This window comes from Bos javanicus, chromosome 22 (genome assembly GCF_032452875.1).
Source record: "Bos javanicus breed banteng chromosome 22, ARS-OSU_banteng_1.0, whole genome shotgun sequence".
In the NCBI taxonomy this organism is placed as follows: domain Eukaryota; kingdom Metazoa; phylum Chordata; class Mammalia; order Artiodactyla; family Bovidae; genus Bos; species Bos javanicus.
Genome location: NC_083889.1, coordinates 11,008,853 through 11,034,230, shown reverse-complemented (window position 1 = coordinate 11,034,230; position 25,378 = coordinate 11,008,853). Strand labels below are relative to the sequence as shown.

At 47.8% G+C, this 25,378-nt stretch overlaps 1 protein-coding gene across 1 annotated transcript in view; it reads right to left on the bottom strand.

Annotated features, from left to right (window-relative positions):
- Positions 1-25,378, bottom strand: part of ITGA9 (integrin subunit alpha 9) — a 364,229-nt gene that overhangs the window by 258,417 nt on the left and 80,434 nt on the right. Inside the window, exons 14-15 of the mRNA XM_061395904.1 lie at positions 21,521-21,675; positions 11,622-11,782 (exon numbers count right to left, since the gene is read on the bottom strand). Of these exons, the coding sequence (XP_061251888.1) occupies positions 11,622-11,782; positions 21,521-21,675 (316 nt within the window). The remainder of the gene's footprint in view (positions 1-11,621; positions 11,783-21,520; positions 21,676-25,378) is intronic.

The following is a 25,378-nucleotide window of genomic DNA, read 5'->3' as shown; positions in this document are numbered from 1 at the left end:
ACCACAGGTGACAGAAGCTGTACTTTTCCTATTAGTTGATGAAGGACATGTGTTCACGTATTTGAATTTACACTCAGGCCCCTGCAGCCACCCCCAATGTCCCCAAAGGAATCAGGTTTGGCTCTAACCACTGCGCCCACTTCTCTCACGAGGACATAAAGTGCAGCCAAGACACACAGTGGGTTTCAAGACCCAGCACCAAAAAGAATGTAAATAACTCACTGATAATACTTGCATTGATTAGAAGTTGATAATATTTTGATATACTGGGTTCAGCGCTATTAAAATTAATCTTACTTGCTTTAACTTCTTCAACATAGCAACTAGAAAAATGTACCATTGCAAATGTGGCCCGCAGTCCCTTTCTATCGAACAGACTTGCTCTAGAGTTTCCTCTCTGGGAAAATTCCTTCTTTGGGACAGAAGTCAAGGAGGCACCTCTGCCTTGGGGCCTGAGCACCCCTCCACCTAGCCAAGTTCTAGCACCCAAGCCAGGAGCAGCCCAGGGAGCCGCAAGGCTGACTTCTGAGACAGCGCAACTGCTCTGTGCGGTCTGGTTACAGATGACATAGCCTTGACCCACTTCCTGAAATTGCCCGGGCCCCTCCCTCACTCCTTCCAAGGCAGGCCCAGTGGTCTGGGAAGCGCATGGTACAGCGCATACATGTCGCTCCACAATCACCATCTGCTGGGTCTCTGTGGTACATAAGAAGCTAACTCACAAAGGACTAAAAAGAGGCAGGGAGGACACCTGTCCGGAAATTCCTGCTCAGGGCATTGACTGAAGACTCTTACATCTGTGTCTGCATATTTTCCACTGTACAGAGCTTAGCACTTCATAAGCAAGGTCTTGTTATAGCCTCACACCATCTCTGTGGAGTAAACATCTGGGCCCTGTATTAGACTTACACCCAAGGACAGAGCTTGTCCAGAAAGCAATTCCTTGTTTGTTTTTAAATAAATGATGCCAAAATGGTTATGCTCTGTATGTGTGTGTGTATGCATATGTGTGTGTGTGTATGTTCATAAAGTCTCATCCACCAAATTCTTTCCAGGATCAGAAAAGTCTGATTCATTACATCAGACAAAAAAATAATCGCTCCTTTGAAGTTTGATCCATTAATTCCACTCAACCCTTGAAATGGACTATAAGGAAGAAATGACATTAAGAACCTAATCACACATTATAAATTACCTATACCTCAATTTTTTAAAAAGTCTTCAAGTTGAAAAAAAAAAGAAGAACCTAATCAGTCACTTGATGAGCATTTGGGGAGCCTAGTTCATACTACGCCAAATATCCCTGACCCAAAAGAGCCAGTAATCTAACAGGGAAGGCTAAAAACTAGTACGAAAGTGTCATGGGCTGAACTGTGTTCCCTCAAATTCATATGTTGAGTCCGCAACCTCTTGTACCTCAGAATGGGACCAGATTTGGAGAGAGGGTAATTAAGTTAAATGGGGTCTTTAGGGTGGGCCCGAATCCAGTAGGACTGCTATTTTTATATGAAGAGGAGATTAGGACACAGACGAGTACAGAGAGAAATCAGCAGGAGGACCCCCGAGAAGGCAGCCATCTAAGGCCACGGAGAGAGAGAGGCCTTGGGAGAAACCAGCCCTGCTGACCCCTCGACCTCATACTTCCAGCCTCCAGAAGCATGACAAGTAAACTCTGTTGTTTAAGCCACCTCGTCTGTGGTCTTTCTTATGATGGCCCGAGCAGACTAAGACACCGAGTAACACCGGTGGGGAAAAGGCCCACATCCGAGCACGCGGACGGGAAGAGAGAAGGGCAGTTGGGGGTATCAGGTGGCAGTGGGCAGCCGTTCTGTAGAGGGAGCCTCACTAAAGCTGGACCTAGAGGGGGAGGTAAGGTCTGCACCAGCGAAGGTGGGGGAGGGTAACAAGAGGAAAAGCAAAAAGCCTGGAAGGCCCGGGGCTGCCTGACTGGCCAAGTCACAGCGTCCAGAACAGATGCCCCAGCAGACCAAGGGTTACTTGAAGGCAGGGCCGAGTCCCGCCTTCTCCATCTCCCCAGGGCTCTCCATCTCTTCAGTGTCTGGCACACAGTGGGTGCTCCATAAATGCAGTGGCATACATAACTTCTCATCCAAAATGAGAGGGAAAGTGTAACCAATAATGACCATGTGAGACAACAGGTGCACACCCGGGCAGAGGTCAGCACAGCAGTGATGCGTGCAGAACTGAACTGAAAATAGAGACACGTGGCATGAAGGGCAAAGCTGAGGACTGAGATGGTGCCTGCTATAACCTGCCTGGGGAAAAAACGCATGTGACCACCAATTTGCTCCTAGGAAGAACTCAGATGATGTCTCATTCTCTGTTTGCCCCCAAGAGATGGTGCCAAAAAAAAAATCATAATTATTCTGCTTAATGGACTTCCCTTGTGGCTCAGCTGGTAAAGAATCCACCTGCAATGCAGGAGACCCTGGTTCAATTCCTGGGTCCAGAAGATCCTCTGGAGAAGGGATAGGCTACCCACTCCAGTATTCATGGGCTTCCCTGGTGGCTCAGATGGTAAAGAATCCTCAGGAGACCTGGGTTCGATTCCTGAGTTCAGAACATCCCCTAGAGGAGGGCATGGCAACCCACTCCAGTATTCACGCCTGGAGAATCCCTATGGACAGAGGAGCCTGGTTGGCTACAGTCCATGGGGTTGCTAAGAGTCGGACACAACTGAGCGACTAAGCACAGCACAGCACAGCACATTCTGCTTAATAAAAGCATGTACTTCAAGAAACTCCTAGTCTTTGTGAAAGAGAAAGATTTCTGACATGGTCATGCCCAAAACACTCCAGTGAAGTTAAACAGAAATGCTGAAAGACTTGGGCTCAGTAAACTGACTGCTGACAACACTGTCCTGCAAATAACAGGCAGTGAGGGAACATGGAAGAAATCACAGCCTGCACCAGCCCTCCCATGAGAGATGTGCTCTCTGTTACTAAAGCATCAGCATGAGCCCCAGAATCGCACAAGATCAAAAGAAAGCCAGAGCATAACCACCAGAACCTATGTTTTCTAGCTCCTTGGTTCTGAGAGTGTGGTCCATGGACCGGCAGCATCGGTATCACTGGGGAGCTGGTTAGAAATTCACCCCAGACCTGCCACGTCAGGACTGAAAGAGGTCCACAGTGGCGCTAGTGGTACCCGCCTGCCAACACAGGAGACGTAAAAGACGTGGGTTCAGTCCCTGGGTTGGGAAGATCTCCTGGAGGAGGGCACGGCAACCCACCTGACAGAGGAGCCTGGCGGGGTACAGTCCATGGAGCTGCAAAGAGTTGGACATGACTGAAGTGACTTAGCACACACGCATGTGAGTGACTGGTGTGCAAACTGCACTTGAAGGACTCTTTGTAAACCGATTCAGCAGCTCTGACACGCTCTGTTCCAGGTGGAGGAGGAGGTCAGCTAAGAGAGTTGTTCTCTTCCCACATTTATTTCTTGTTTGCTCCATACTTTTTATTTTCTCTTCACCATCTGTTTCTAATCATTTTTTAAAAATCCCCCAAACACCTATGTAAAGAGTCTTGATCCATTTCAAACACAGAAGCAGCCAGGAAGAGTAATTGATTTCCGGGTTAAGAAGGGAAAGGGGGCCCAGTGCTCACCAGATCCCTACTAGGAAGTCTGTTTTCTTCCCACTGTCATCTGAGGAAGTACAGAGACCCAGCTGAGACACTCACCTGAGACCTCCCCATGGCTGAGCACAGATCAGATCAGCCCAGCCCGGCACCCTCCATCCAAGCGGGAAGAGTATACTTCATGTGCTTCACAAAAGGAAGTTGAAAAGGAATCTCTCCATCCAGTACTAGCAAGAGCATCAGGATCCAGGTGGCTCTTACATCCTAGAAGGCAATTCTCTGATATGCCTCAAACCTTAAAATGACTTCCCTCCCGACCCACCAATTGTATAGACCTCCATCCTCGACACTGCCACTTTTTACATAGTTTTATGCCACAGAGAAGAAAACAGAAAATATCAGATGCAAGACTGTGACGCTCCTGAAATGATCAACTCAGGGTAAGCCACCCAATTTTCTCATTTCTAATTCTGCTTCCCTCCTCCCACGATTATGGCCTATGGAACTCTGGAGAGAAAGACCAGGTTCCATGGCCCTCTTAAAACTCAGGTTTTAATCAATGTAAGTGCAAAGTGAAACAGTCATTTTGACTTTAACCCAGTTATTTATGTTTCTACTTGGCTCATGATATTTGATCTGTAAATGACTGTGTCCTGGGAAGACTCTATATTCTACTGTAACAGAAATCTGCACTGTCCGATATAGTAGCTCCTAGCCACAAGTGGTTGGTTTACATTTAAACTTTACAATTAAAAGTAGAAATTTCTCAGTGGCACTCACTCCAGTTCAAGTTCTCAACAGTCATATGTGGTAGTGGCCGCCACATTGGGCAGCGTAGATATGGCACATGTCCAACTTCACAGAAAGTGCTACAAGAGAGCGAAGCTCTACACAGTGGAAACTGACATTTCCCAACCTCCCTTAAGATATGGACACTAAACGAGTTGTTAGTAGAAATCACAGTGCTCTGTGCTCACTCAGTCACGTTCAACTTTTTGTGATGTCATGAACTGTAGCGCCCGCCCCCCCTACCCCCCGGCTCCTCTGTCCATAGGACTTTCCAGGAAAGAATACTGGAGAGAGTTACCATTTCCTCCTCCAGGGGATCTGCCCAACTTAGGGATCGAACCTGCATCTCCTGAATCTCCTGCATTGGCAGGTGGATTCTTTACCACTGCACCACCTGGGAAGCCTAGAAGTCATTGGGAGCCCTTGAAAAGGGCCTCAGAATCAGATGGCAAGAGCACGTTGCCCTTCCCCCTTCTTTCTGCATGGAAAGAAGACACAGCGGCTAGAACTCAGCAGCCATCTTAGGACCAAGAGGAAAGGTGTACTGTACTGAGCACTCACACTTCCCTTCCCTTTCCTCTCTCTCTCTCTCTCTCTCTCTCTCTCTACCTAGCTCATCTCATCAAATTTCGTGGCTGTAAACAACTATTTTCTGATGACTCTCAAATTTACACTTATAACCCAGACCACTACTTCAACTGTAGGCTCTTATACACATATCTCCACTTCACCATCTAATAGGTCCCTCAAACTCAGTGTGTCTAAAACTGAACTCCGGATCCTCCCCTTAAAGCCTGGTCCACCCGTAACCTTTATGCTCAGCTTTAATCAATGTATTCAGTCATATAACCACAAGCACAATCCCATTAGAATATTTTTATCACTTCCAAACTTCCCTCCTGACTCTGCAGCCAAGCATGGATGCCACCTCCCACCCCAGAAACTCTGATCTGCTTTCTGCCTTTTGCGCTGGTCTTTTCCCCAGAATCACAGTAGTAGCCTTTTGAGTCTGGTTTCCTTCACTTAGCATAATACTTTAGGGATCTGTGCATATCATTCATATCATAAAAATACATATATCATATCATATCAAGCACTTCATTCTTCGTTATTGCTGAGTAGTATTCCACTGTACAGCCTTTCAAATGGTAACCGCTTCTTCCCTATTCTGCTGTTGGGCATTTTATAAGGAAAAAGCAAGCTGTGCAGCAGTGTGCCACAGTATGCTTCTGTTTGTGTAAAACACAGCTTTGTGTATTCACTGACAAGTTCTTGGAAGACATGTACGAGAAATTGGAACTTTGGGAGAGAAATGGGGGTGCCGAGAGACATCCTTTCTTTCTATAACTTTATGTACAGCTTTAAAAATGAGTAACTATGTGCATACATTACTGATTAAAAAAAAAAGTTTCAAAATGACCTTCTCCATCTAAGGTCTGTATCCTTTTCCCCAAAACGTACAACTTTTGGGGGGCTATTTCTTTGACTTATCAGGATGATTAATAAGAGATTTTATCAAGAGATTTAAGTATTTTTTTCCAGATAAAGAAGAAAATCTTGTGGTTTTTCTTTCTCCTCTTCCTCACACAGAGGTTTTCTTTACTCCAACTTAATCCTTCCTTGTGCAAGCCAAGTCGCTTTAGGTCACTCTGCAATCCTATAGACTGTGCTCTGCAAGGCTCCTCTGTCCCTGGGAACTCTCCAGGCATGAATACTGGGGTGGGTTGCCATGCCCTTTTCCAGGATGTCTTCCTTAACTGTTTCTTAAACAAGAAAATAAAAGCCTCCAACAGCACTGAAGATTGACATCCAATGGATCCAAACACTCTGCAAACTCACAGTCTATCCTGTGACTGAAGCTGGCCCGAAGGCATTTTTTTGGATGTGAACATGGAAAACAACTATGACACCTGGGCAGACCCCAAGGAGTGACCTCCGAGACTGCCTGCTGGCTGCTGTGCTGCCCCACCTCTGCCAGGCCAGGACCTGCGGCAGTTTAAGGTCCTGACTCCCTTGTTCTCCAGCAACACAAGAGAACAGCCTCCTGAACATCTGCAGCTACTCAGAGAAGCCAATGTGCTTTTATATTCCCTTGTCCAGTGTGGAGTGTTTTTTTTTGTTTTTTGTTTCTTTTTTTTTACATTAATCCTGTTGTTGGCTCCCTTGACAGTGTCTGACATGTGATTTTGCTCACCAAAGGTCTTCTGGAGGCCTTTAGAGGGGGTCTTGGATCCCCACAGTTGGGAGTGAGACAGCTGACCCCTTGTTCAGCCTTGCCTGGGCTTCTGCACTGCCCTTGTATAGACTCAAAACTATCACCCTGTTTTCCCCGCTCCTGAAAAGGCTCTGGTCTGATGGTCAGACATGACTACCTGACCTCATAAGGGCTGGCTCTCTAAAGGGTTCATGCAGGACTTGAAGATAAAGCAGCACAGTTACCATCCAGGTAAATATAGAGACCAGAAAACCATGGAGTGATGCAGGAATATAGCCATGCTTCCAAAACTGTCCACTTCATCATCTCACGCCATCATCTCCCAGCCTGAGGTGCAAGAGAGGTGAGAAGCCCCACCCTGCAGAGAAGTTCCTTGTGACCACAGACTCCAGCCGACCCAAATGGCCACTTCAGCACGGCTGGGTCTGACAAGCATCTATTTCATGCTGCTCATTCCCAAAGCAGGAGTCAGACAACATGGAACAAGCTCTGAGTAGACAGGAAGCCGATGGCAATCTCCCTGGAGCCCAGGACACCGTTTGGCTGAGGATGTTTAAGACATCATGACTTACTGAGCCCTCAAACGCAGACAACCCTTCAGCAGGGAAGAGCAGGGAGTCACTGCTAATCAAAGCAGGGCATAACCAGGGTTTAGGGCTTCCAAGGTAGGGCTCATGGCATGGTTTCCCATGGCGTATTGGCCAGGCTCTAAAAAAGGACCCACATAGTTGGAAAGTTACTTTGCAGTCAATCTTCCTTTAGTCCTTCTGACTGCATCAAAGAGAAGTTCAGCCTGGTGCCAGCATGTCTTGAATACCTCCCCAGCACTCTATAGCTTCCCCTGTGAACACACAGGAAGAACGGGTCACTTCTTCAGAGAAGTGCTTCAGCAAATAATGGAGTCCACTTAGAATTCAACGACATTGTTACATCCTCAATGTATTTATGTTTACAGCTTCTCTCTCTTTTGGCAGGCAATAATCAATGTTCTACTTACAGGAGTGTACAAATTATTTTATCTGAGTCAAAAAGCCGATGGGAAAAAAATAGGAAATACAATACCACAGGAGGTACATGTTCAAGACCAAAAAAATGCAAAAACCACACAGGTAGTAGGTACATGGTGACACATGGAGATAAAACCAGGGCCTGTGGTAACTCGAGCGCCAGAAACGCTGGGTGAACACAATAACTAAGGCTGGTAGGTGTGAGGGGCATGTTCCAGAAGAAAGGGGGTCAGTTCACCTCGACAAGAGCCCAGGGCACATGTGAAGTGATGTGGAAATGTGCTGGACAGGTAAACTGAGGCCAAGTCATGGAGAGCCCTGAGGCTGAGAGGAGCTGTGTGGATCTTCACTGGTGGCCATGTGGACTCACAGAGGTCTCTAGACCATTTCACTAGTAGAAGGGGGCCATCCCCCAAACTGGGCTAGTTTCAGGGAGGAGTGGAGACACACTGGGGCTTGTGGACTCTGAGGGAGAGATGGGGCTAGAACTGCCTTGGCTCTGCTGACTGAGTGAGGCCCTGAGAATGGACCCACACCCCCAGGAGGATGCAGCTTATCACAGAATTAGGTACTTCCTTCCCCGGTGGCTCAGTGGTAAAGAACCTGCCTGCCAGTGCAGGAGACGGAAGAGACGTTGAGTTCAATTGCTGGGTCGGGAAGTTCCCCTGGAGGAGGGCATGGCAACCTACAGCAATACTGTTGCCTAGAGAATCCCACGGGTCGCAAAGAGTTGGACGTGCCTGAAGTGACTGAGCACACGCACACGGAGGCCCCACAAGGGCTGTGAACGGAACAAAACACGGGACAGCATGGCGAGCCTGGGAGGCAGGTGTCCGCCAAAGCAGCTTTCTGTGATCCAGATACTTATCACCATATATGGACTGAAAACTTCAGGGCGAAAAGAACGAACAGGGGGAAAAAAGATTGGAATAGGCTTAAAGAAAGAAAAGGAAAAAAAAAAACCTAAAGATAGCCTAAACAAAACACACCCAGCCCCTCGTGCCTGCCTCCCTGTCTGCGTGCCATATGGCGTGTGATAAGCGAGAATGCTTTTATCTCTCTTCCTTCACTTCTATAAAGCCCAGCATCAGCCCCATGGAGAAGGCTGCATGGTGCTCTCAGGCCCTGCTGCCCTGAGGAGCCGCTCCCAGCCCCCAGCCCCGCTCCAGGAGGTGGCCAGGCTACCATTCCCTGCCCCCAGCACCGCAGCCCGCCTAGGCCCCACAAGGGCCACTGCCTTCCCAGCTGTTTTCCCAAAACTGGAGAAACCACAGGCCAGGCCAGCCGAGCCACAGCACAAGCAGCCTGCCAGCCCAGTAGCTTTCACCTTCGCTGTTCCCTCTGCCAGTCCCCAGGGTCCTCTGCTATGGCCCAGACAATGCCTGGTAGGAGGAAACTTCCCACATGGCTATAAATTATCAAGCCACCTCGAGCATCTCCTGAGCCACAAAGGCATCATAAGCTTGTGCCTTCCTGATTGCTCACACCACCTCTGTCTCCTTGCATGACAAAATGACCAGGCAACAGCTATGTTCCAAATTTTCTAGATGCCAAGTTCACTGAAGCCCTGCTCTCTTGCTCTTCCCTAAAATGACCCAAATAATCCCATAGAGGTACATGCCTGCTCTGCACTTCTGAGCCCTGCCCTCATCCTCCAAACTCTTCTGACCACCATCGCAATCTCTCTTCTTGTTAGTCATGTTTTGATGGATGAATTAAGTACCACTCATGGGACGGAAGGATATCAGTCAGACTGACTCTTCCAACTCGATGCCCAGTTAAATCTGAATTTCAGATAACCTATCAAATAAGTTTTTTAAAATTTTATGGATAAGTATATCCCATGCACTATTTGGGATATACTTTCATACTAACAATTAGATTTGTTGTTTATCTGAAAATTCAGTTCAACTGGAAATCTTATATATTTATTTGCCAGGTCTAGCAACCCTAGATATCATCAGGCACAAGGATAAACAGCCTTGGGCAACTCTGTTCTTCCCTATTTAATCCTCAGAAGCCACCACAGAAATAGTCCTGCCTCTGGCCTGCACCTCTTTATTGCTATTTTCTGAGCGCTCTCTGCAAAGGTCCTGCAGGCTTTGAGAGGCTCTGTCTTGCAGCCAAGACCCCAGTAGCTACACAGGAAGGGCTAACCTCTCAGTCAAAGCAAAAAGTCACAAGATTCCGGAAGGAAAGTATCTGTAGAAGAGACCAGCATAAAGAAGCCCAGGGGGACATCCCTGGCAGCTCAGAGGTAAAGAATCCACCTGCCAATGCAAAAGACACATGTTCGGTCCCTGATCCGAGAAGATCCCACATGCCACAAACTAAGCCCTGTGCCACAGCTGTGGAACCTGTGCTCTAGAGCCTGGGAGCCACAACTTCTGAAGCCCTCGAGCCCTGTACACAGCCCATGCTCCACAACGAGAGAAGCCACCACAACGATAAGCTCATACATAGCAACTAGACAGCGACCCCCGCTCGTCGCAGCTAGAGACAAGACTGCAGCAGTGAAGACCCAGAGCAGTCACAAATAAACAAATGTTTAAAACATTCAAAAATAAGGAGCCCAAGAGAAGACACCCCACCTCCAGGGGGTGTGAAGACACCAAGTGCGAGCCCTTGAAGGCCTGGCAGTGTCTGGCACGACAGCCTCATACCCAAGTGTGCACGAGCCAACAGCATCTTAGACCCAGAAGGCTGGGTGGCCCCTTGGATTAACAAGAGCATGAACTGCTTTATAAAAGGCCCTCACCCTTCAGGCCAAGGGCAGCTGGTCTGGGCAGGCCCCAGCACGAGTCCTGGCAGGAGACAGAGCCCAGCCCCACTGAAAAGCATCTCAGGGGCAAGGACTCAGGCTCTGGGCCAAAGTGCCATGGATGTGTGCGGCATTCTCTATCTACAAGCCAGAAGCATGTAGAAGCAGCTGTTAATTCTCCTGTTCTGGCACTAACAACATAATAATAGAGGGACACTTCATCTCCAATCCATAGACTATTTTTGCTATCATCCAGAAAGCCAGTGGCTAATAATAACATGTTGAACTACATGTAACTGCCATTTTTGTAAGTCAAGAATGTTAGAAATTGGCAATTACATATGATCCAACCAAATAATAATAATGCTGAGTGCCTGCTGTGTGGCAGACTCTGTGCAAGGCCCTTTAAGAATATTTCATCATATAATACTTAATCTTAATTCTGTGACTACCTTTCAAGGTAGGAGAAGCAGAAACTGAGACACACATGTGTCAAACCAGGACACACACCAGATCTGTGTGACTCCAAAACCACATTCATCTTATTGACCATGTGGTTGGGTCATGGGGGTCCTTCCACCTCCTATACGCTGTCTGTCTTTGCCTAGGGAGTCAGTGGCTGGACGTTCCTGCAGCACTGGGCACCAGACTCCCAACCTGATAGTACCTGTCTGCACACAGGCCTCTCTGTAAGTAATCAAAGCCTGGCTGCTGGAAACTAGAAGCAAAGTATACTTAACAAATAATTTCAAGAGGAGAAAAACACTTTGAAAGATTATGTAGAGTGAGGGGGAAAGGGGCCATAAAATGCAGCCCTAAAATAAATAGAAAGTAATCAAGAGAGAAAAATCAAACCAGCTATAAAACACCTTAACCATGACTACGAGGTAATAGGTAATGAATCGCTGATAAAGGCATCAGGTACAGTGTGATGCAGCACCACTGCTGATCCAAAGGCATGTGCTTTTGTGGCTCTCCTCTGAAAAGATTACTGAGCCTCACTGAGCGGGGAGGACAAGAAACCTCCCAAAAGAAGAAGGCAAGGCCAGAAAGCACCATTCTCAGAGGCGAAGACCAACACAGGAAGATCAATAAAGAGCTGCCCGACTCCGCTTTAAAAAAAGAAACAAATGTTCTCCTCCTTGTAAAATAAAATTTTGAAAGAGCGTACATAATGCAGAATAAAAGTTTCCACCAGTTCCAAATGAACATCTGCAGAGATCAAAGTCTGAGGGAAAGCAACTGACCTTCACGTGGGCCACATAGTGATGGCACGTCTCCTCCAAGTGCACCAGCCGCAGCTTCTCGGAGACCTGGCCCACGGACTCTCCCAGCAACACCAAGTAGACCCGGGGCAGCTGGCTCTTCTCTTTTTTGGCCACATCAGCCGTCAGAACATAATTCAGGCCTGCCAACGAATAAGGTCAAAATGTGAGTGAGGACACACACACAGTCGCAAGGCTTCCTCCAGACACCCTTAGAGGGCCGCACACTCACTTCAGATGACACGCGGCCCTCCGCTGCGCAGAGGACTGACGTCAGGCAGCCCTGATCAGTTCCATCTCACAGAGACGTATGCAGCCAGGGCCCCCCCCAGAATCCAGAGAGACCAGGCTAGCCAGTCTTCCTGGGGATTCTCTGGGTTCCACACATCACAGCTCCCCCTGATTTAAACCTCATGAGTTATCAACTGAGCCGCCAATATACACATCAGTGGTTAGCTGTATCCAACACAGTTAGTGTCATAAAAGGCGGCCATCACAGCAAACCCACAGAATATTAAGAGAAGCTACTGAAACTCCTGGGCTTCCCTGGTGACTCAGAGGTTACGGCGTCTGCCTGCAATGCGGGAGGCCTGGGTTCAATCCCTGGATTGGGAAGATCCCCTGGAGAGGGAAATGGCAACCCACTCCAGTATTCTTGCCTGGAGAATCCCATGGACGGAGGGGCCTGGTGGGCTACAGTCCACAGGGTCACAAAGAGTCGGATACGACTGAGCGACTTCACTTTCACTGAAACTACCAAGGTTATGTGGAATACTGACTCCTATAATGAAATGGGGCATATGCCAAAACAGGGAGCTATCGCTCCCCCGCAACAACTGACTCATCGCACAGATGTCGAGCAGGGCTGTGTAACTGCTGCGTCTATTGGACTGTGGCCATCCGTGGCCCACTAAGCTGGGCACTGTGTAGGCATACGAGACACATCAAAGAACAACATGGGCAAACCCCCTGCCCTCATAGAGCTTTCATGCAGGGAAACACAGAGGAGGCTGAAGCTGACTCCATTCCCGGGCCGCCATGGGGTGGGACCACAGGGTTTAATGGTGCCTACTGGTTCAACAAAATCATGACCGCTGTGAGGTCTGTATTGAGGTGCACCCCTAAAAAGAAAACCTCATCACCTGTGCCTCAAGGTGTCATGCCAGGGTGGCAGAACCTATTGTGACAAAATGTGGGACTTTAAAACATGGTCACAATACAGAACACACATTGGATAAACCCCAAAGTTTTCAGCTCCATTATTTCAGAGTTTGTCAGCAAGTATGTGACAATGTGTTTTATTAGGTAAGTATGGCTTTAGTATCAACAGAACCATTTCACTGCTCTTCTGTACCACATAACACTTTTTTACATAATACTATGTCTTAGCTGCTTTGTAGATTCATGACCAGATGAGACTGCTGAGCAGTGGGAAAATGGATGACCCAGCCCCTGCCCTGGCTCCACACACAAGCCTCCTAGTAGCTGGGCTCTTGTACCCCAAAAAAGTAGCCTCACGCCTGCCAACATTTAACTATATGAGCTGGGGCCGAGGGGATGGCTCTGCCTTTTAATAACATCAAAGGGATCAGCCACTAGGGAAGGTATGAAGGGGGAAAGTGACCTGGATAGGCATTCGGCAGCTGCCACAGGGCATATTTTTAATGCATTTAATGGTTTTCTTGGGTCTCTGCCATCTCAGGGACTTTGCCGGGCTACGCCAGCAGATTCCTGGTCAGCAAGGGCAGGTCTGCCCCAGCTTGTTTATTTCAGCAAATAGCTGATTTCCAATGTGAAGCTGGGTCACCAAGAGGTACCTGAGATCTGGATGGTGGTATTATTGAAAAGAGAAGAATGCATACAGGAAAGTACTTCAACAGAGACAGCACAGGAGCCTACACAAGACTTACACAGCGCTCTGACAGCAGTGGGGCAGGAAAGGAGGTAGGCTCGTAGAATGTGAAAGGTTTCAGGCAAGCCTAGGGACCAACTCGATCAAGACCTTCATTTTTTCAGATGAGGAACTGATGCCCCAAGAGGGAACAAGTAAAGCAATTATCCTCCAATTAAAAATAAATAATTTTTTTAAGAAAAGAGGGAACAAGACTTGCTCCTGGCCAGAGAGCGGAATCTGGAGCTCTCCTCAATCCCCAGTGTTGGGCTACTCCTATCACAGTGGTTCTTGGTACGTTTTTACATTATTGGATCAAAAACTCACATTCTTTGAATGCACAGACAGCAGAATCAAACAAGTATAGAGATCTGGAACTGAACGTTAGCCAATTGACTTTCTCTTGATCACAATTTCCCTGAGCAACAGCCAAACAGTAAGAAAGAATAAGTAGAAATGAAGTGAGTTTCCAAGCTCCATTTAGCAAGGTCGGGACAGGAGATGGGCATTGCTGAAGATGAGCCAGAAGACCTTGCTAAATGGAGCCCCTTCTGCAGTCCCCATCTGGCCATCCCGCCAGGTGAGGGAGCCATAGCTGCCCTTCCACGGTTGGGCGTGAAGGGTGACCATGGAGAGAACAGCATGTTTGAACCATCTTGTTAGCAATGAATGGCCAAGCCCAGAGAAAACCGGGTGGAGACCAGCACAGGAAGACAGTGCAGATAGCATCAGTGCCCCACCCACATCCTCTTGGCTTTTACCATTCCTCTGCTGTCCAACCCAACTTCTAAACTGCTGGTACCTGCAACCCCTTTTCCCAAGGGCTTTGGTGGCCCCACCCATTGGAACAGCCAGGAGCACCAAGGACTAAAGCCCCTGGGACAGCCCTCAAGAAAGCGTGACCCCAGTTCCCCGGTCCCCTGGGTCGGGTAACTGTGAGGTGTGTCTACTCTGGCTCCCAGGCTTCCCCAGCAGGCTTCTGCTCTGGCAGTCCTGTTAACAGAGGTAACAGGTTCAGTAACACATGCTCTATTCTGCTGCCGTGATGGTTTCTGGTCAACTTGACTAAGCCACGGTATTTGGTCAAACACCTATCTGAACGTCACAGTGAAAGTACTTTTTAGATGAGGTTGGCGTTTACATCAGTTAGTGCTTAGTTGCTCAGTCATGTCTGACTCTTTGTGACCCCATGGACTGTAGCCTGCCAGGCTCCTCTGTCCATGTGGATTCTCCTGGCAAGAATACTGCAGTGGGTTGCCATGCCCCGCTCCAGGGGATCTTCCCAACCCAGGGATCGAAGCTAGGTCTCCCTCATTGCAGGTGGATTCTTTATCGTCTGAGCCACCTTCGAATAAAGCAGATTACCATCCAGGATGTGGGTGGGCCTCACCTAATTAGTTGATGGCCTTAAGAGAAAAAGACCAGGGGTGCCCCCCAGAAGAATGAATGCTGCTTCCAGACTGCCTCTGAGCTACAATATCTTATACTTACATATACAGTATCCAATATCCTCATGATTCTGTTTCTCTGGTGAACCCCGACTACTGCAGCTGCCTTCCCTTCCTGTCTCATGGTGCTGCTTTCCTATTGGTATTTCCTGGGATCCCCTCCTGAATCAACAGTGTGCATTCAAATCTTTGCCACAGGCTTTACTTCTGCAAGAATTTGAATTAAAATGGGGCAAGTCCAGAAAACAGAATGAATTTGACCCTCCATATGTGCCAAGAACTGTGCAGATATTTTACAAACATCAAGATTAGTCCCCCAAAACCCTGTCTAACTGCAGAATTACTGGCCCAATATATTTCTCTTGCAACTCAAGCGAGAGGAGAAACAGCTCTGAGTCACTAACCCTGACCTGAGGACGACAACCGCTGTTCTGCTCTGGGCAGAGTGTACTCATGCCAACAAGCTCACCTATCAGATATTTCTAAAGTGTGAATGTGTACAATCAGACCAGATTCATCTGATTCACCAAGTACAATCATTTGGGAAACATTTCATCTTTTGAACTGCCTACTCAGAGCTTCTCCCTGATTTAAAATGTACTTTGGTATTTTAAATTATACAATAAGAAGTTAGCACCTTATCAAATCTCTCTTTTAGAACAAAACCAAGAGACACATCATGGGAAACCCAGCCTGAGGGAGGAGGCAGCTGCTGGAGTGGGAAGAAGGGCAGATCATCCTGACTCTGAGCTCGACCGGTGGTTTTTAAACAGCCCCCACCCAAGGTGTGTCTAAAAGGAAGCCCCCCCACCCCCCACCGACCCAGGCAGCAGAGGAGATGCTGGAGAAACAGCTGGGCAGCTTGCTTGGCTCAGCAGCCCGCGTTGTGGGAAGATGGGAGCATTGGGCTGGCAGAGTTGCCAATGGCCTCCCCAGCTCAGTCAGCCGGGCCCAGGGAGGCGCTGGTTCTGATTAGGGCCTGCTCCAACAGTGCACATCACAGCCTCAGCTCTCCTTCTGGCAGTCTGTGTCCCTGCCATGTCGAATGATGTCATCTTGATGGAAAAGCTGATCTGCCTGGAGTCATGCTTCCAGCCTCCTCCTTTCCCTACCCCCCAGCTAGTTCCCCAGGGCCCCCCACACCGGCCCGGGCCAGCAGCAAGCCAGCTGTCTCGCATCAACGTGGCTCTGGTCGCTCCCGGCGAGTTTTGATTCATTCCCATTCTCCATTAGAACATGATTTCAGCTATGAAATTCTACCAATAAATCCTCCTTCCAGACTTATTCTGAGCTTCCCTTCAAGTTTTCCAGGAGAGAGGAGAGAAAGAGACTGTTTCTACTTTCCTAACTTTTCTTACCCTCCCCCCAAGCAATGAGGTGGCAATTACAGTAGGTTCCCCTCTCCTCACAGAACATGGACTTGCCTCATTATCCCATCTCCATGCTGCCTGAGAGACCAGAAGGAGCTCAGAAAATGTTCTCCATGTGCAAAAGCTCTCCGGAGTAAAAATGCACCCCGAGGACCAGAGGAAGGGTCTGGGTACAAGCTGCCTGGTGTCAACCCCATTTCTGCCACTGGCTTGCATGACCTTGGTGCCATTTCTCAGGATCTGGCTGTACTGCCTGTCTGGGGGCAGGACAAGCTCCCTGCTCACTCTCAGCCTCACCACACTGCATGAGAGCCACTGAAATATGCGGGTGCCAGGTCAGAGCACAGAACACAACCACTTAGGGCTCAGCCCTGCCTGGTTTCCACCTAGCTTTCCGGAGATAGTCCAGAATTGCCTGCTTGAGTCTCAGCCTCTGAGGACTGACAAGTGCGTTTAGGCTTCAGCCTGGCCAGCAAGTTAGGTACAGGCTTGGTCTGCAAGTAAGGAGCAGAGGCCTCTTAGGCACAGCCATCACCTGCCTTGCCTATGGCAGCCAGGAGGCTCCCAGGAGCCTCACACTGCTCCCCAGTCCAAGAATGAAGATTAGTAAGACCCGAGATGGGCTGAACTCTTGTATTAAATGGCTTGATGAAACGTTATAAATGTGTTCTGGGGGCTGCCTAAATTGGGCATGTTGTCTGCAACGCAGGACTGCACTGGAGCAGCCACACATGCTCCATGAGGGCAAAGACCCTGCCTGGTCCATTCCGCCCAAGCACACAGTCTGGCACTTCTTAGAACTTAGTAACTATCTGTTGACTGAATGAGCCACACAGGAGTTTCAGTGACTCCCTGTGATGGGTTTAGGAAGCTGTTGCTCTGCTCGGCTGGGGCAAGGACTCTGCAGACCTCATTTCTGCCTTGCCTGTGGCTCTCTGGGAGACCCTGCCAAGACGGAGAGCTCGAGGGAGGCTGCAAGGTTGCAGGAGGGGAAGGGACTTCTCATCAGCTTAACCCAGAGACCGTTTTCCATGCAGCTGCTTCCAACAGCAGTTAATTCTCATTTCTTCCCCCACCCACCCCCCCGCGAGCCCTAGAGCCGGCCTCACTGCAACCCTGAGATATCCCAATGGCACCAACCAGTGTCCCCACCTCCGAGGTTTAGATGCCAGGTCGGCAAGGTCCCTTCTCCAAGCTTACAGGTTCTGATGACCCCAAGCAAGTGGTCCACCCTACATATAACATTTTCCCTTTGTTGTCCTTGACCAGAGGTTCTCACATCCTAGCCAGCTGCAGGTTTGTTAAAACCTAGGTTGCTGGGCCTTACTCTCAGAGTTTCTGAATCATGCAGAATTCACATTTCTGACAAGGTTTCATGCGCTGTTGTTGTGGCTGGTCAGGAACCACCTTTAAGATCCCTCATACAGGCTTATAAGCAGCTTCCTGTGGTTACTACAAGGGCCTCCATGACCTGCTTAACTGATTCCCAGCGTTAAATTCTCTTTGTTAAAATAACTGGTGTGGTTTCCATCCTCCTGGATGGACTTTGCTAGGCTGTCATGGGGGCCAAGGCAGAGTCGCCCCCATAGAGAAACGCTTCCATAGTACCACCAGAAGCCACAGTGGCCCCTCTAGTGGCTTGGGTCACCAGCTGGCCCTGAATGTCCTGTGCCCAAGCGGGAGCCATGGATTTTCCATTACAACACAGAAAATGAAGAGGCAAACGGAGTCCCTTCTCTGTGTGTATGCCTGAGCTCCACCAGGTCCCAAGGGAGAGAAAAAGCTAAAGAGATGACTATAAGTCAACTGCTTACAGTCTCCCCAAAACATTCTCGGGGTGGTCCACAGCTGAAGATGCCAGCAGACATATACCACTTCTGACAACTGTTCAGAAGTACCGAGTACTCCACTGGGCACCTCCTTATTGCACTGCCCAGGCTGTCCTGTCCAAACACAGCCATTCTGCTGACAAACTCTGCTCTGGATATGCAGAGATTCAGACGTGACTGGAAGATGCCCTCTTGCCAAGCACACCATGGCCAAAACCACCACTAACATGTTCTTGCATCTTCCTCCAGCAATGAGAGTGAGGAAGGCTTGTAACCGGAGCTCCAGCCCTGGGCTCCCAATGCAGAGGCCTGGGCGATGACACTGAGCTGGCCAGCACCAGCTACTGGGCCGGGAGGAGAGCAGAGGACGTCTGTGCACTGAAGGTATCCCCATCTTTCCTGCATCTGGAAACTGGGGACCTGATCTTCCTGATGGTGCAGAACCCTGGGGAAGCTTCTATGGAGAACTCTACCCACATCTGTATCCACAGGGCTACTTCAGCGCCACCATCACAGCTTCCCATGGTTCCCTCCTCAAACCTACATTTCACTGCCAGCTCATTTAGGGGCAGATTTCTACATTTCTCCCTTTACTGCAAAAACTAAGCTATCGCTCATTTCCCTGAATGCCAGGGAAAGGGCCAGAAAATGCCAAGGATAGATAACTTCCTGCATTGCTCTGCAAATACCCAAATTCTCCAGTTACCATCCTCTTTAAGCCTGACTCTTAAATAAATGTGTACAAACATCCCCTTAGACTGTCAAGAGATATTGGATTTCATCAACGACCCCATGTGGCAGATGGAGAGTAAGGAAGTGACATGTAGTACTGGGGAGGAGCGCCTGCTCAGTGCTCCACACCCTAAAGCAGACCTTAGCCAGGTTTCTGCCCCTGGGGGCACTACTGGATGTCATCCAACAGCCTGTCTCTTCCATCATCCTCCACCACTGAAGGGCCATGACTAGCCCAGACCTACATTATAATTCTGCTTGGAGATCACTGAAAGAGGCCCTGATGACCAGGGTCGCTGAAAGGGGCTCAGGTGACCAGGGTCTATGAAAGGAGCCCCTGACTGAGGTCTCTGACTAGAGCCCCAGAAGGAGACACTTGCTGGGGGCAGCATGAGAAAACACCCACATCTCCTCCTGGCTCAGCCCTTGAATCTACGAATTAGAGTTTGCTCTCGCACTTATGTCATATGCTCTGAAATCACTCTTGATCCAAACTTGCATTTTGGTTTCTTCTCCTCTGTTCCTGCTCTACCAACTTACCTCCATCGTCACCACCACAGTGATGTGGTTAATGAGTCTGACAACTGTGTATGCAGCTTCAGGATCAAAATAGAAACTCTTTCTAATTCCCCTTAAAAGCTCCATGAGGACATGGCTGGCTCATGCAGGCACACAATAAATATTTGACAAATGAACACACGCATGAACTCTTAACTGCTTGCTTTTCTTAAGAGTTCTAGAATAGAATAATTCTGCTTATTTTTAAATACACCAGAAGTAATCTTCAACTCAACAATTCTTTTAAAATGCTTTTTAATGGAGTCCAACTATATCACGAGTTGATATTTGATAAAGGACATACCATCTAATTAGGCAGAGGATATATGAGTCCCAAGACCATCAGACCATTTTTTTTTCCTAGAGACTGTGGTGCCTTAAACAATTAGGGAGGTGGTAGGAAATTGTTTTTGGAAAGCAACAGTATCATCAGACCAGAATTCAACTTTGGCTTCACCAAGAGCTGTATGATCTGGACCAAGTATCTTTCTCTCATTGGATTTGCACACAAAAAGTTTGTTAGCTCTCTCTCACTACCCAAGTTCCAAGTTCACAGTAAATTCATATTCAGTTTTGAAATTTCTGAGTTCTTTTTCAAAAATCCATTAAAAAAAATACAGAATTTCATGAGTTTATTCAATCCACCTGAAGATCAAGAGAAATGTCGATGAAACAAGCCAGAACAGCAGTCTCCAACCTTTTGGCATCAGGGATCGATGTCATTGAAGACAATTTTTCTATGAACTGGGGTAGGGGAAATGGTTTGGGGATGATTGAAGAGAATTACATTTTTTGTGCAGTTTATTTCTATTATTATTACATCAGCTCCACATCAGATCATCAGGCATTAGATCCCAGAGTTTGGGGACTCCTGGCCTAGAAGGACTAGCACGTTGTCATCTAAGGCAGAGCATTCAAGATGCAGCTGGGAAACTGACCAGTGCAGGCACGTGTGTTCTGTGTGTCTGTGTGTCTGTGTGTCTGCACTCCGGAGCAGGGCATCTCAAACTTCAATGTGTACCAGCATCCTGTGGGGATCTTACTGAATGCAGGTTCTGGTTCAGCGTCTAGAACAGGGCCTGTGATTCTGCGCAACTAACAAACTCCTAGGGGATGCTGACACTGTTTGTCCAAGGACTACATGTAAGGAGGGAGAGGAGACACTCATGACATTAAAAATGTCTAAGAAAGTCAAAGAATCCAGGTCCTTAATGGTGGTGCTGTGGGCTTTTTAAAATTTTTTTTGTTTTTCATTTCCTTGGAGCTCTCCTTTCTTTTATTCCATCAGCCTTTCAAGTAAAAACAAAAGACTTCTTAATCTGCACAACTGCTCCAGATTCACTTCCTTCAGGTGATCACACACTCTGACTGCTAAGCCACATTGATCCCATCTTGTTCCAGGGCTTGATCCAGTCTCGGAACTAAGCCAGCAAGTCGACCTCCGTTTGTCAGAGAAATGGCAGGGACGGCTGCCAGTGGCCAGGGTTTTCCTGCCTCTCCTCCATCATCCGAAGCTAGCAAAGGCAGCTCCCTGCCTTTTGGAAGCCTGAACCTTTGTAAAACTCAGCATGCTAATCTCACCACTCATCCTGTCTCCGATTCCACAGTAAGGAGCATGAGCCCTCAACATCTGGCTGGTGCTGCAAGCTCAAGGGAGAGCCTCCAAAGACCCACTACTTTTTTTCCTAACTACACAAAATGTTTCGAAAGGGCCAGGCTACCCACTGCATGTCCACAAGACCCACCACCTGTCCTGCCTGTGGCCCAGTGAGGTTTCAGTATGGTCCAGGGACATTTGGATAAAGGATGCTTAGAGTCAAATATTATTTTTCTGAGAGCTGGAGGTTGCACTGAATTGGGAAAATAATGGTAAGAAGAGCAGAGGGGGAACCTCAGGGAAAAGGGCATCTAGCCCGTGGACCCGCTGCCTGTAAACCCAGCCAGCTGGCACTTCAGGAAGGAACTCCAGAACAGCCCCTGGTTGCCCATGATCCCACAATCCCACTCCAGTTAGGATGGCTATGCGGAGCCCTGACTTGGTCTTGTGTGTTACCTATTTCTCCCGGAACGTGTTTGCCGTGGAAGCTAAAGCAGGCGGTGACGTTGAGGCAGTTCACAGGCTGCTGGCCGTCATGACACTGAGGCGCCGTGATGTTGATGGAGGCAGGGAGGAAGATGGAGACATCCACTGTGATGACGGGTCTCGCCCTACAGGTCAGGAGGAACCAAACGATAACTAAGCCAACAGGACAAATCCTAGGGCTTCAGCCCAGCATCTGAGTAAAGTATGAAACAGCCTGAGTGAGAGAAAATGGCCAGGGTGCTCTGTGAATCCTATTCTCTGGTGTCTCAGCTTATTTCCCAATAAAGAACAGTTATCTTCCCAATAATAAAGGCCAGCTAGTTGTTAATAAAACACATCTGGTTGAAGCCATAAATGAACCACCAGATGTTGGGAGATTATTTTAAAATTTCACCAATTAACTTTTGATTTCCATTTTATTAGGAAGATAGGAACAGATTTAAGAGGTATCCCTACAGGGGGATGCCATGACTCAAGAAACAGATGCACAAGCAGGAATTCCCCAACGCATTTACTGCCATTACTGCCATGAACTGCAAAGTCCCATCCAGAAACCTTCCCTCTTCGTTTACTCCCATCAATTAATTAAGCACTTTTTCCAAAAGACCTTGATGAATGGGGTCCCAGCTGGTAACAGCAAAGCATTTCAGAGCTGAAGAAATCACCCTTCCTAATAACTGGACCAAGTGAAACCCAATAAACATGCACACTCCTATCACCGACAAGGACCACCCTCCAGTGCTTGATGGATGGACGACATCATTGCTGGCCTTCCGGGGACTCCCCAGGGGCCCCCTATTAGAAGCAGGGAGTGAATCACACCATTCTGCTCTGGTTGCAAACATCTGCTGAGGGAAGATTCACCTAAACTGTGGCTTAACCTTCTCCCCTCCAGGCCTCACAAAGAGACCCTTTTACCCCCAAGGAGCCCCAGCCTTCACGCCGCTGGGGTGATATAACAAGATTAAGGGGCTTTAGCAGCTTGAGAACAATGACCTCACTTGTGTTCAATGATCCAGCAAAGAGCACCCAGGGGGACAAGACAGATGGGAGCCAGGACCAACACCAACTTGGAGAAAAGAAAGCATTAAGGAAAACCTCGAAGAAAAAAGCAAGCAAGGAACTTCGTGGCCCAGATGGAGTTAGGGGATTTCACTACTGCCAGCACTGCCTTGAGATGCGGCTTAAGAGAACAATTGTGACAAGTAGAAAGGAATTACGGGCAGACCCAGCTGCAAGTCTAACGAAGTCAGACAACGGCAGTCCCTGGAAATCCAATATCTGGTTTCCAACTTCCTTCTGGGTTCATCCTTAGAAGACGCTCAAGTGTTCCTTAGCACCCCAGCACTTGGGTTTCTTCCCTCTCTGTGTCCACACCTCACCTCACCTACTAACTAAGGCCACTGTCCATGTCCAAATTCATCCCATCAGCCTACAGGCCCTCCAAGGGCTGGGATCCTGCTGAATTCATCCTGATATTGCCTAGTGAGTAGGTGTTCAAAAACTCTTGTTAAATGAACTCATTTACAAAACAGAGTCACAGACATAGAAAACAAACTTATGGTTACCAGGGGATAAGAGGGTAAAAAGACAAATTGGGAGATTGAAATTGACACAAACATACTACTATATAAAAAAACAGATAACTACTAAGGACTTAACTACATTGCACAGGGAAATTTTACTCAGTACTCTGTAATGAGTTATATGGGAAAAAAAATTTTAAAAAGAGTAGATAAATGTATATGTATCACTGATTCACTTTGCTGTATTCCTGAAACTAACATAACATTGTGAATCAACTATATTCCAATAAAAATTTAAAACAACAACCACTCTTGTTAAATGAAATCTCTCTAGTCCAAGGAATCGAAAACTACAGGAAGGGCCAAAGTTTCATCAAACAGACAGGGGCACCAGCAGAGCCAGAGTCCACTCTGTGAGACTTCACCTGCCTAGCACATGTCCTGCCAGGCCACTGTGCAGAAGCGGCCCAGCCCTCCCACTATCCCAGGGCCCCTCATTGGGGGAAATGCCTGCTTCCTCCTCCCGGGATAGAGCCTGGCAGAGGAAGATGAGGTGAGCAGGAAGCAGAAGTGAGCAGTACAGACAAAAGGACTTCGATGAGGGTTGTTAAAAGAAAAAAAAAAAAAAACAGAATCCTTTGAAATAACAGGCTGAGACCTTCACAAGCACCTCTCCCTCCAACATCCGTCAGATCAGTTCCCCCAAACCTTTTTGTTTCAACTCCAAGTATTGTTTCAGGACCAGGAAAAGCCCAGAAATCTTTCATAAGCCTCTCTGATCACTTCCTCAGACCTTCTATGGCATAACACCAGGAGCCTGTCACCCTAACACCGGACCTGCCCTCTTGAGCTAATCCCAGAGAACAAACTTCCTGAGGCCAGAGTTGGGCCAGCCCACACCCTGGTGGGGGCGGGAGACTGGGTTTCATGGGCTGAGATGAAAGCAGAGGGGCACCCAAGGGCAACGCTGCAAATGCATGGAGACTTTAAAAGAAGCTGGTGGCTGCAATGCTTTTTTTTTAATTGAAGTATAGTTGATTTACGTTAGGTTGGTTTCAGGGATAGTGATTCAGTTAAATATATACACATATGTGTCTATTCTTTTTCAGCTTCTTTTCCCTTATAGATTATTATAAGATATTGACTAGAGTTCCCAGTGCTACACAGTAGGTCTTCATTGTTTTCTATTTCATATCTACCAGTGTGTATATGTTAACCCCAAACTCCTAATTTATCCCTTCCCCCACCTTTCCCCGTTGGTAATTATAAGTTTGTTTTCTATTTCTGTTTTGTAAATAAATTCATTTGTATCATTTTACAGCTTCCACGTATAAGTGATATCATATAAGATTTGTCTTTTTCTATCTGGGTATGATCTGAGTCTGATCACTGAGTATGATCATCTCTGCTGCTACTGCTAAGTCGCTTCAGTCGTGTCTGACTCTGTGCGACTCCATAGACGGCAGTCCACCAGGCTCCTCCGTCCCTGGGATTCTCCAGGCAAGAACACTGGAGTGGGTTGCCATTTCCTTCTCCAATGCATGAAAATGAAAAGTGAAAAGTGAAGGTGAAGTCGCTCAGTCGTGTCCAACCTTCAGCGACCCTATGGACTGCAGTCTTCCAGGCTCCTCTGTCAGTGGGATTTTCCAGGCAAGAGTACTGGAGTGGGGTGCCATTGCCTTCTCCGATGATCATCTCTAGGTCCATCCTTATTGTGGAAATGGCATTACTTCACTCATTCCTATAGTTGAGTAATATGCCATAATGTGTGTGTACACACTCCACATCATTAATCCATAGAATACTTCTTTCTGATGGTTCTCAGTTTAAATTCTGATATCTAATTTGATCATGGTATTTCACTTCCAGGTAGATAATAAACCCAGTCAGGACACCCTGGGACATGATGTTACTCCAGTGACCCTGGCCTTTTGTAGAGTCAGTGCTGCCTGCATGGCAGAGACAGGAGGAGAGATAAAGAGCCTACACCCTTGGTGAAGGTGTTAGACCACTAACCATACCTGATGTAATCCATTACTCCAGGGAGCTAATTCACGTCTTAAAGTGAAAGTCACTCAGTCGTGTCCGGCTCTTTGCCACCTCGTAGACTATACAGTCCGTGGAATTCTCCAGGCCAGAATACTGGAGTGGGTAGCCTTTCCTTCTCCAGAGGATCTTCCCAACCCAGGGATCGCACTCAGGACTCTTGCATTGCAGGCAGATTCATTACCAGCTGAACCACAAGGGAGGCCCAATTCACATCGACCTAGTTGAAAACCAACCTCAGAAAGGTTTCTCTTAA